This window comes from Myiozetetes cayanensis, unplaced genomic scaffold (genome assembly GCF_022539395.1).
Source record: "Myiozetetes cayanensis isolate MyiCay16 unplaced genomic scaffold, myiCay2020 scf26, whole genome shotgun sequence".
Classification (NCBI taxonomy): Eukaryota; Metazoa; Chordata; class Aves; order Passeriformes; family Tyrannidae; genus Myiozetetes; species Myiozetetes cayanensis.
This window is the reverse complement of record NW_026087477.1, coordinates 6965020-6977126: the sequence shown is the minus strand read 5'-3', so window position 1 is coordinate 6977126 and position 12107 is coordinate 6965020. Positions and strand designations below refer to the sequence as shown.

General features: G+C 50.2%; 1 protein-coding gene across 8 annotated transcripts in view; it reads left to right on the top strand.

The window, feature by feature from the left end:
• The window catches only part of DOT1L (DOT1 like histone lysine methyltransferase), a 73999-nt gene that overhangs the window by 29160 nt on the left and 32732 nt on the right, over positions 1–12107 (top strand). For all 8 annotated transcript variants that reach the window (XR_007629691.1, XR_007629690.1, XM_050321352.1 and 5 more), the window contains exons 8-10: positions 5318–5373; positions 7880–7959; positions 9607–9675. Coding sequence is in view for 6 of the 8 variants with exons in the window: in XM_050321352.1 (XP_050177309.1) it covers positions 5318–5373; positions 7880–7959; positions 9607–9675 (205 nt within the window). In the remaining 2 variants the exon portion in view is untranslated. The remainder of the gene's footprint in view (positions 1–5317; positions 5374–7879; positions 7960–9606; positions 9676–12107) is intronic.

Here is a 12107-nt window from a genome sequence, read left to right as displayed (position 1 = left end):
TTTATTTTCTTTAGAAGCTCCTCAGCAGCATCTGCTGTAGGTGACTCATTAAACAGAGCCAACTTGTCTCATAATGCAGCTGGAAAGCACAGAATTGAAAGCCTGGCTTCCTTATCCTCCTGGAAAACAATTTTGTCCCTGCAAAATGCTCCCAAAACGCCAAAAATAAGCCTAAATTTGTAATAGTCTGTCATCAGCTGGTGAATCCCACCCCAGTGTTCGAGGCAGTGGAATGAAAACTCAATATTTTGGGAAGAATCAAGTGGTGGAGGAGGGGAGGGAGCTTGGCAGGAGTTCAGTGGGAAGAGTCTCAAATCCCACCTGCAGCTCTGGCTGAACATTGAGGGTGGTGGGAAAACAGAAACTGGGGGGGACAGGAGGCAGCAAAAAACCCCAGGGGTTGGCCTGAAGGGTTTTAGATTAATTTAGCAGCCAAAAGCCCAGCAGAGTTGTAATTTTCCAATAGAAGTGGGATTTTGGGGTTCCCCTGAGAAGCTGCTGTGTCACTTCAGCAGGGCTGGGTTTGTGCAGCTCAGCAATTCCTTCTTACTGGGGCAGGGACTTCTCCTTGTAGTTCTTCCCCATTTCTCCAGCCTCAAAATGTGCCAGGGACTTCCTGAGGAATATTTTGTGGCCTTTTTGCCCCTTGCAATAATCCAAGGGGCTGCCCCAACCTCGTTATGTTTTTGTGACCTGCCCCAAATCCGACCAACAGGATTTTTTTTTTCAGATTAGTGTAAAAAGAAAATTGATAGGACTGTAAAGAAATCAAAAACGTCCCCCCCCCAAAAAAAAAAAGCTCTCCAAACTAATAAAATTGTGTTTGAAAAGGCTTGGAGAGAAGGGCAATGAGCTGCTGCTCATTAAATTGCTCTGGAGGCCTTCAAATTCACTTCCTGGCTTGTTCTTGTTACTGCTGCAAGTTCTGAGCTCGGACAGAGCAAAGTCCAGTGACGACACCTAAAATAAATCCTGATTGCCCACCTGTATTTCCCTCCTATTTTGTCAACAGCCCCAGAACAAACCCTGTTCCCATATCAAATTGGCAGCCTCATGTGCAGGGAGGTGTTTTAGGGGAGCAGGACGTGGCTGTGTGGTCACTTCAGGGGATAATTCACACTCAGTTCCTCCAGTTGCTGGTGCCAAAGTGTCCTGAGGTGTGGTGGGTGCTGCAGAGCTCCAGCTGGGTCAGCCCTGAAGCTGGGCAGGGGAGGGAGGTTGTTTCTCATACCCTGCTGGGAGTTCTCCTGCTCTCCAGCTGCTGCAGGTCTCATAATCCTGGAAAATGAGCATTTACCTGCCTGGGGTTCTGGGTGTCTCATTCCTGGTTGTGGGTGTCCAATTCCTGCTCAGTTAGGGGAAATCCCATTCTCTGCTGGTCTCCTGCAGTCAGGGGGAATCCTCCTTCCTTAGAGCTTTACATCATCATCATCATCTCCTTCAGCTTTCTGGACTGGAATGTCCCTCTTCTGACACATCTCACTTTGTCCCTGCTCCTTTTATCTTCTCATTTTCCCTCCCATGGAGCTGAGAAGTTTCCAGAATTAGCTCCTTACCCTCTTTCTCTTTTCAGGAGACTTTGGGAAGGTCGTTAGGCCTGGCTAATTAAAGAGCCCTTCTTGGGGAATTCCGCACATGTGCAGCCCCCAAATTAAAACCTGCCGTCACAATTAAGAGGCAGATGGGTTTTCATGGTTCCTGACTCTAAATATCCTCCTGTGACCTCAAAGTCAGAGCCATCTCAGGTATCTGGGGCAGGAGGCTGAGGCTGCTGTGTGGCACAAAGTGCTGCTTCTCTGCCTGGGGTCCCCTTGGAGGGCGTTTTTGGGGTTGTCCTCCGTGCCTACAACCTGTTGTGCCCTTGTGTGGGGGGAAGATTTTCTCCCTCAGAGCACTTTGGGCTCTGCTGAGGACACGGATTTGGTTGTTATAACAAAATTGTTATAACACAATTCCTGCCCTGCCCCATCAAAGCCCTGTTTTAGCAGCAGGTGACAATAATCTTCAAACCCAGGGCAGGAAACACAGCTCAGCTTTGCCAAAGCTGAGGGATTTTGGGTGGGTGGACCCCTCTGGCACGTGGGGAAGCCCTGTGGGTGAATCCTCCCAGCTCACAGAATATGCTGAGCTGGAAGGACCCCCAAAGATCACCAAGTCCCTTTTAGTGCCTAAATCAGTGCAAACCTGGCTTTGTGAACTTCCAGCCCCACCTCAGGCTGGGTTTGGGGTGTCTGGCTGGCTGTTTTCCCTGGAAATCTGAGCAAAAGCACTGATTTGGGGAGGAGGCTGGACCTTAACCCTTCATTCCCCCAGGACCTGCAGCTGGGGAGGGCTCAGCTGTTCCCTCCAGGTGTTCCTGAAGGTCCCATTTCAGCGGGAAACTCTCTGGGCTGGGCTTTGGAAAGCCCTCCCAATGTCCCCCCCCCCGTGGCTTTGAAACAGTGCCACGTTTTGGGAGGCTTGGCTCCAGGCCTCCAGTTATTTTGGAAGAGAACAGGGGCCTAAAAATAACCCTGTGTACTTTTCCAGGCAGAAAGGGCTGGGATTTGGGAGCCGAGTGTTTGCACGGAGGCGGCTGGAAGGAGCCATCCTGCCCGTGAATTTATGGCACACAGAGACTCCCCAGTCCAGCCCTGGGTGAGATCCCAGCCCTCCTCCAGGCCTGACCTTCCCAAATTCCTGCTCTCCACCTCTGGCTGCTTCTGACCTGCTGCTTCTCATCCACTTCCAGGTGCTGTTGGGTGTATTTCTGGCTGGAAAAAAAAACAAACCCAAACAACAAACCTGAATAAAAACCTGGTTTGCCTTCTAAATTTAGCAGCAGTGCAGCTCTGGGGGTGATTTTGCTGAGCTAATTATCCTGTTAGAGAAAGCATCTCCTGCATTGTCTAATCAGATGAAAATATCTGCCTTACAGATGGTCCCTTCCATTCATTATTCACTAAGGAGATTAAGTTTCCAAGAGAGAGGGAGTGGCAGGATGGGGGTGGGGACACTGGAAGAGGTGGAGAGATTGGGGTGGAAGTGTCACCTTCTCCCTGGATGACCCTCCTGGGCCACGTTCTGCTTCAGCCCTGGGGTTAATGCAGCTGCATTTTCCTCCCCAGTTCTCGTCTCACTCTCAAAATCCCTGCGAACCTCTGGGATTTTGGGGGAGTTTTGTTGGATTCCCTGTGTCAGTTGATGGGCAAGGAGCTGCTTTCCTGCTTTTTGGGAGTCCTTTATTGGTCACTGCCCCATGGTCAGGTATCTGTGGCCTGGCTCTGAGGGGAGCAGGAATCACTGCCTTGCTTCCAGAGGGGAAAAATAAGAAAAAGAACCCATTTTCTCCCAGCCCCATTTGACCATCTGGTTATTTCTGCACTCCAGTGTTTTTCCTGCTGAGATTTTTCCCTAAGCATGAGCTGGGGAAGCAGTGCCACACAAAAATAGATGTGTCTGAGCAGGGCTGTGCTTCATTTGAATTGTTAAATGGCTCTGGCTTGCAAACGTTCACCCTCCACGGGTGATATCAAGTTAAACAGGGAGATTTGGCTTATAAATGCTCCTCTAACCACACAGGCAGGGCAAACACACAGGGAAAGTGGATCCAAGGAAAGCCCAACAGCAACTAAGGTTGGATTTCAAGACCTTTGTGTGGAGCGTAGCAGTTCAGGATCGGTTCGTGTTACGCTGGTTCCTTTGTTCCCTTTCAAACTTGTGGCCTCAGGGTTGGCCTTCCTGGCTTCTCAGATGTTTTTCTTTCCCCTGTTAGTGTTTGAAAACCCTGTGGAGACCTGAGAAAGAGGTGGTGTGGAGGATGCCAGGGAGGAGCTGACTTGCAGGAAGAGTTGTAAAATAAATACGGTCGCCTGTCATGTGGGTTTTCTTTGACTGTGTCTTGGTTACTCAGCCATGGAACTGTTTACTACAAGGCTTGGAGGCAAAATTATCTCTCCAAAATTCATCTAGAGGAGGGCTCCATTCACATGTAGAACTCCAGGAAAAAATACTTCCATATATGAGGTGGAAAAACCCCTCATCTCAGTAGTGATGTTGCCCTGAGTTCCTGGTTTAGATTCTGCCCCTGCCCAGCAGGATCTTGTGGGGTCAGATCTCAGAGTTCAGCCTCCAGCTTGTCCTTTGTTTTCACTGGAGCAGGGATGTCAAAGGTGCATCCCCTCCCAGCAGGCCTTAATTCTAGTTTTAATCTCATTTCAGCCCAGCTGTTTGGTGGAGCAGGTTCTTCTGACTCACTCGTGTTGCTCTAACCTGCTCTTTTCAGTTTAGTCTCTTAACACTTGAAGCTCTTGAGAAAGTTCCTGATCTCTTCCCTGAAAACCCTCAATATTCACTTGTTCTCAGCCCTCTTGAGGACGTTTGGACTTCTTTTTTTGTGTGTGTGTTTTTATCCCTCCTTTCCCCATGGGAGCAGCCCCACCGCTCTTGGCACCCGTGGCTTTGTCCCTCGTGGTGGCACAGCCAGGTCTGTGGCTCTGAGGGGGCTCTGGTGCTTCCCTGGGACAGTGCCCAGCTCAGCCAGGGGGCTGTGGGGGCTGTCTCAGTGTCTGCACTGCAGTGCTGGCTCTTCTGAGCTGTCACTGTATGGAAATCTGGGCAGGGAAAGGATCCTGAGCAGTCACTGTCCCTGCTTGGGATGTTCTGAGGTTCTGGGATAAACCATCACCTCAGCCCTTCAAGGGGTGTCAGTGGTCATTAATTACAGAGCTGCATCTCACTGTTCCCTCTCCTCTTCTTATCATCCTCCCCCAGCCTGTGCCATAGCAGAGGCTTCCAAAAAACACCCCTGGGAAAATGTTCATGTGGGGAGAGCTTTAACCTGGGAATTGTGGTGCTATCAGAGAGGTCTGCCCAGGTCACTGGGGTCAGGGCTGTGCTTCTTTCCAAATCAGACCTTTCTGTTCCTTCATTTCCACCTCTGAAGTGGTAGGAGCAGCCAGGATTTGTATTTAGCACCCTGGGAAATCGGGTGTTGGGCTCAACCAGAGCCTGGGTTTGGGTTCCCAGCAGGAGCTGTTCCCATCCCCAAGCCACTTGGTGAGCAGCTGTGGAATCTCCAGGGATCACAGGCACTGAGGATTCCCAGAGACCATTCCCAGGGTATCCCTGGGTGGGAGCAGGGAGGGAGGCACCTCTGGGATCTGAGGATTGAGCAGAGCCAGCCCTGCCTGGGTTCATCCCCTCTGTACTCCCCCAAAACCTTGCTTTGCTGTGGGACCAGGGAGCTGGCACAGCACCTTTGTCCCTCTCCAGAGGGAAAGGGAACAACGTTAACTCCTCTGTGTGTGTGTTTTTGTGTTCTTTGTCTGTTTTTAAGCTGGAAAGAGGTGACTTCCTCTCAGAAGAATGGAGGGAGAGAATTGCAAACACAAGGTACAGTACAGCCACTGAGTGCTGCTTTAGGAACTGGATGCTTGGGAGTTTGTATAATGGAAATTGGGAGCCTGGCCAGCTTTTTATATAGAATTTCCATAGCAAATACCAGTGGTTGATCTGCCAACTCCTATACTGGCCTCTTTAGATCCTGCTTTCTGACTGGAAGAATGGCTTTAAATGCATGTCCCATGGTATTGCATCCAAGGGTGTATCCAAGATAAATCCTAGTTGTACAGAGGAGCAGGAACCTCCATTTGTTCTGCATGTCCCTGTAGATCCTGTCAGGGATTCTGGCAATACCCTAATTATCTTGGCTGTGGGGGCTCACTTTCCCTTTAATAAAAAGCAAAGGGCCCAAGTGAGTCTGTTCCAACTTAAATTGAAAATTCATTTCAGCTAATTGTCTTGAAGGCTTATTTATGTGGAGAGCCGTGCAGAGAGGGTCAGGCTCCTCTTTTTTCATTTGAGGGAGCAAAAAGAGGGAGAAAATTTGTTAAAAGCCATAAAAGTCGTCTGTATTTTTAAAGCTTTGCATTCTTTCAGCCTTATGGGCAGAGAAAAAAACCACCAAAAACCGAAAAACACCCTCTTTATTTTTATATGACCTTCTGGGCCACCCTGTTATGTGGGGTATGGAAGGGAGTTGTCAGAGAGGGCTCTGAAAGCCTTCAGTTGTGGCAATTCCTGGACTGCTCCCAAGGGAATGGTTTAGGAGCAGCCCATGGAGGAGGCTGCTGACTTCTGCTTCGTTATGGGCCTTAATTCCTCCTGGAGGTGCCTTTTCATTTGGGGACAGGCTTGGCCTGGCCTTGCAGCTCCCTGGGGTTTGGCTTTGCTGCTTCTTATCCCAGGGGCAGCCTCCTCTGCTGCCTGGGCCACTTCCCTTCAGCTTAGGGAATGTTGTAGGGCAGTTTTGGGCTGCAGGAGCTCTGAGTGCACGGGGAGGTGCTGGCAGGTGTTTATTTTGGGTGATGATGCACTAATTGTGTATCTCAGTGCTCTCCCCACACCTCACCCTGCTGCAGAATCCCGGGATGGGCTGGGTGGGAAGGACCTCAGAGCCCATCTCATCCCCAGGGTGCTCCAGCCTGGATTTGGGCACTTGCAGGGCTGGGACAGCCCCAGGGAGCGATGGTGGGAGCAGGACATGGCTCCCCACACCCCAGAGCCACGTGGAACCAGCCCTGCAGGACCAGCATTCCCATGGCTGGGCAATTCCTGCCGGGATCAGGGAGCTCTGGGCCCCCCTGCCCTGCACGTGCACAGCGAGTGCTGGGCCAGGAGGAGCAGTGTAAACACACCCATCTGCAAGCTCTGGCTTCTCCCCTTCCTTTCCTGGATGTTTTCTACTCCCATTAATATGTTTGGCTCTTTTGCAAGGCCTCTTTTTTGGCACATGGGGAGGAGGAGGAAGAAACCCCTGCTGGCTTTCCTTGCCAGGCAGGGTTTCCCAAATTTCCAAGTGCAAGGCGTAGCAAGAAGAGCTTTTCTTTTTTTTTTTTTTTTTTTTTTTTTTCCCTTGGTGTATAAACATTTTCTTTTCATTGGTGGTTTTTCACAGCTTTGGCTGCTGCTCTTAAATTCCCTGTCCTTGTTGAACACATTTTGTGTGGGGAGGCTCTGGCAGGGGGGGTTTCAGACCTCTCACAAAAGAACCAGCTCTTCATGTGGAAACAAACATGCCAGAATGGAACCCTGGAATCTCCTGAGCTGGGAGGGACCCCCAAGGATCATCCAGCCCAACTCCTGGCCCTGCCCAGGACACCCCAACAATCCCCCCCTGTCCCTCAGAGCGTTGTCCAAACACTCCCTGAGCTCTGGGGTTATTTCTTTTCACTCTGTGGCATTTTGTGTTTCTCTCTCAAACACATTTATCCACATTTATTAACGCCTTTGTGGGGTTCTGGGCAGGTTTCTGTGTTTCCACATGATTTTTTGTTCCAGGAGCAAAACCCCCTCACTGGATTTTCTAACCTGGAAAGAAAGAACTGACTCCTCCCTTGGGGGTGAAGTGCTGGGCTTAGGACAGGGCAAACATTGCTCAGATGGCACTGTCTTATGGCACTACAGGGAATTTACAGCTGGAAGAGCAACAGGTTGTGGACTCCCCATCCCTGGAAGTGTCCAAGGCCGGGTTGGAGCAACCTGGACTCGTGGAAGGTGTCCCAGCCCATGGCAGGGAGTAGAACTCAGGAGCTTTTTAAGGTCCTTCCCAGCCCAACCCATTCCATGATTCTAAAACATATTTTGCTATTTTACTGTAATATTTTAAATGCAGGGGGAGAAAGTAACAGGATGAAGTGGGGCCTGTTGAATGGTTTTAAATGTAACTGCCCAGGCTGCAGGTAAAGCTGAGGGACCTTTTGGGTCCCTGAGCAAGAGGAAGGTGTTTGTTTGTTGGGCAGGAGCAGCTCTGTGGTTGTCACTGTCCCTGTGACACGGCTGGGGGTGGGGGTGGTGTGTTCTTGGCTCGCTGTTCACTCACCTGGCCTTTCCCTTGCAGTGTTATTTTTGTGAATAACTTTGCCTTCGGCCCCGAGGTGGATCACCAGCTGAAGGAGCGATTTGCGAACATGAAGGAAGGTAAATCCCTCGTGGAAGTGTTTTCCTCTCGGATTCCCGGTCCCTGTGGGAGCTGGGCTGGGAGAGGGGCTGTTCTGTGCCCTGGGGCCAAGTGTCTGCACACAGGGGTTATTTCTTGGGCTTTCTGCTTCCCACCTTAACACCTCCCTGGCTCCTTGGGGTGGGAAGACTGAGGAGCAGAGTTGGGCTGGGAGGAGCTGCTGGTCCTTCCTTACCTCCCATGGGAACCTACAAAGCAGGCAACAGCCAAGGCCAGGATTCCTGGATCCCTGGGAGTGTCCAAGGCCAGAATTCCTGGATCCCTGGGAGTGTCCAAGGCCAGGTTGGACAGGGCTTGGAGCCACCCTGGGCTGGTGGAAGGTGTCCCTGCCCATGGCAGGGGGTGGCACTGGATGGGATTTAAGGTCCCTTCCAACCCAAACTGTTCTGGGATTCTGTGATACTACTGTGTCCAGTCCTGGGCCCCTCATGACAAGAAGGACATTGAGGGCCTGGAGGTGTTCAGGCAAGAGAAGGAGGGGCTGGAGCCGCAGGAGCAGCTGAGGGAGCTGGGGGGGCTCAGCCTGGAGAAAAGGAGGCTCAGGGGGGACCTTCTGGCTCTGCAATCCCTGACAGGAGAGGGGAGCTGGGGGGGAATCGGGCTCTGCTCCCAGGGAACAGGGACAGGAGGAGAGGGAACAGCCTCCAGCTGTGCCAGGGGAGGTTTAGACTGGATATTATGGAATATTTCCCTATGGAAAGGGTTGTTAAGCACTGGAAGAGGCTGCCCAGGGCAGTGGTGGAGTCACCATCCCTGGGAGTGTTCAAACATCCTGGGTGCTCCTCTAGAAGTGCCACAGCACACTGGGGACACCCCCTGACCCCACCATGGCCCTGCCTTGGCCCGGGGTGTCTTTTCTCTTTGCTCTTAACCACTGGGACAAGCAGCAGTTTTGTTTGGCTGGGGCAGAAATGCCAAAAATAACTATTTCTGGAAAGAAAAATGTGTGGTGTGAGCAAAGAATCTGTGGCTTCCCATGGCACAGCTTTGTGCTGAAATAAATAATGGGACTTTTGGGCTCTGGTGCAAACCATAAAACCCCCCAAATTAAGCTGTTTTCTTTAATTTTACTGGTTTCTTTTATGATTTTTTTAAACTTCTTGAAGGGTGGCTTGAAAGCAGTGGCAAGCTGGGGATGGTGCAAGCACTTTTTACAGTGGGGAAACATTATTTCTCTTCCCAGAACGTGCCCAGGCTCTGCCTTGGGCTGAATGACCCCAAATACCCATGAAATGGAGATTATGGCCTTTGAATAAAAGGGCTTTGGGGGTTTGTGTGTAAAAGATCCCAACTAGGAAGGAGATAATTGAAATTTCTTCAGATTGCCACTGAGAACCCACGTGCTCTTTCTTTTCCAAGTGTGTTAAATCTGTCATTTTAAAGTGATCCTTGAGGTGTCACCTCAAAGATTGACTTTCTTGGAGACTGTCAGAATGAGAATTAGCTAATTTATTCTTTTTAATGATGTACAAGTGGTACTTTTATGGGGCTGCTCTTCAGGGCTCTGTACCAGGTTATATTTAATAAGTAGTTATTTCTAGAACAAACAGTGGGGCTGACTTTGCTTTTCTTTTCCTTTTTTTTTTCCCTTCTTTTCTTTTTTCCAGGTGGGAGAATTGTGTCCTCAAAACCTTTTGCACCTCTAAATTTTAGAATTAACAGTCGAAACTTGAGTGGTATGGTTGTCCTTTTTATTGTTCATTAACAGTTGGGGGTTTATTCATTATCTGAACGTGTCTGGGGGGGGATTTTGTTTCATTATCTGGGGTTTGTTGCTCTCGAGAGTTGTGTAAAGAAGTAGAAATGAATAAGTAGCTGAGTAAATAAGTAGAATTATTAGGGGCACAAGTGCCAAAGTGTCATGGATTTAAAACCAAAGTGTGTAAAAACCTCCCCCAGCACTGGAACAGACACTCTTGGTGGGGTTTGTGCTGCTGGATTTTGGTGTTTGGACCATCAGCGTGGCCCTGGCTGAGCAGCTGCAGAGCAATGAGGGGTTCAAGGGTGGGATTCTTTTCTTTGGCCACAAAGGAGCTGAAGGAAGTGCCAGGTTATGCTGTAGCTGATTAAACCTGGCCAGGTGAACCCCACCAGTCGTGATTCCTAAGGCTTGGAAGTTCTGGAGCCAGGCTGGGAGAACTGGGGGGGTTCAGCTGGAGAAGAGAAGGCTCCAGGGAGACCTGAGAGCCCCTTGCAGGGCCTAAAGGGGCTCCAGGAGAGCTGGAGAGGGACTGGGGACAAGGGATGGAGGGACAGGACACAGGGAATGGCTTCCCAGTGCCAGAGGGCAGGGTGAGATGGGATATTGGGAAGGAATTGTTGGCTGTGAGGGTGGGGAGGGGCTGGGATTGAATTCCCAGAGCAGCTGTGGCTGCCCCATCCCTGGGAGTGTCCAAGGCCAGGTTGGAGCACCCTGGGCTGGTGGAAGGTGTCCCTGCCCATGGCAGGGGGTGGGATGAGATGAACTTTAAGCTCCCTCCCACCCCAAACCATTCCATGAGAATTCCCCCCAGCGTTCACCTCTGAACTCCCCGTGTGTGAGCTGAGCAAACAAAGCTCCCCCTGCACCCCCCGGCCCTGGCTCCGCTTTGCTGCCAACAAACCTGTGTGCTTTTCTTCCCCTCTGAGCACCCCAGCCTCCAGGTTTGCCAGCGTTGCCCTTTGCAGGGACCTGACCTGCAGGTTTTTTGAGGGGTTAATGCCCCTTGGTGCTGGTTTTGCTTCTGAGCTGTTGGAAGCTTCCCTCGTTGGAATTGGGGTTGAGCTCTGCAGGGCCGGGAGTTGGACTCGGTGATCCTTGGGGGTCTCTTCCAGCTCAGCATGTTCCATATCCCGTGAAATTTCTCAAGGAAAAGAAGGATCCAAGCTGGGCTTTAACACATATTTACTGTGTCCAGTGCACAACATTCCCTAAATTTACCCCCCTTATTCCCCTCTCTGTGCAATCGTGGTTTGTAACTCCCTGAGTTCCAAATCTCAAGCTGTGCTTGCTTTTGGCCTCACACTCCCAAACTGCTTTTCAGGAACAGGAATTTATGGACTGTCATGAAGTAAACTGTGCCCTTGGGAGGCATTTTTATGAGGCTGGGATTGCTGTGGATGTCCCACTCGTCACACCCCCAGACCTGCCCTTTAAAACCCTTTTTTGGGTGCATCTCTTGGTTTTTTGGGCTTTATTAACCATTGGATTTGCCAGTCCTTTGGTACGTGGGCTGTGGATTCCTTGGGAATGTTTTCTAGAACACTGAATTTTAGATGTTAATGCTTAAAGGGAATGCTGCTGTTAAAATTATATAGAAATAGGTGATTATAGAGGTGGCTCAGCAAAAGGATGGATAACAACTCCCACTAGCAGGAAAATTCCAAGGATTCAGATAAAAGGACTTGGGAAAAAATGACCTTTGTGTGCTGCAAACTGGGGAAAATAGTGGGAATAAATTTTAGGTCTTAATCCCATCCTGTATTTGGGAAATGCCAATATCAAATGGAAATGTGCTGAGCCTGGGCCTTGTTCCATGGCCTGTCCTAAGTGACACTTCCAGGGAGATGTCCCCAGCCATGGCCAGTGTCCTGCACTGGAGGGAATGTCACTGGTGTCCTGATCTTAAATAATTTACAAAATGCAGTGGGGAAGAAAAGCTTTAAGAAACACCATTTCCCTCAGTCCCAGCTTTGTCCTCAGCAGTTCCATCTGGAAGAAGAAATGGAAATGTGCAAAGAGTTGGACAAACAAAACCAGGCATTAAAGTGTGGTTAAAACTGGGGTTGAGGTTGCTGGATCCCAAACCTCGCTTTTGGCCTCTTCTGGGTAATTTCTGTTTAATTAGAAGCATTCTGTGATTTCTCCACGGGCTCAGGGGTTGTGGGGATGTTTAGGGCACATCCCAAAGCTGTTAATTGTGGAGAGCAGAACAGAGGCAGGGAAGCAAACACAAACCATGTTTGTGCCCAGTCCAAACACAGTGCCCGGTTTCCAGGGGCTGGTGACGTCCTGGGGCCGGGTCTGTCCCTCTCAGCCCTCCTGGCACACGTGTGTGGTCCTGGAAAAGTTCCCTGAGCTCTCCTGTTTGCTGAAAGGTTGTGATTTCACTGGGTTGTGATTTCAGAC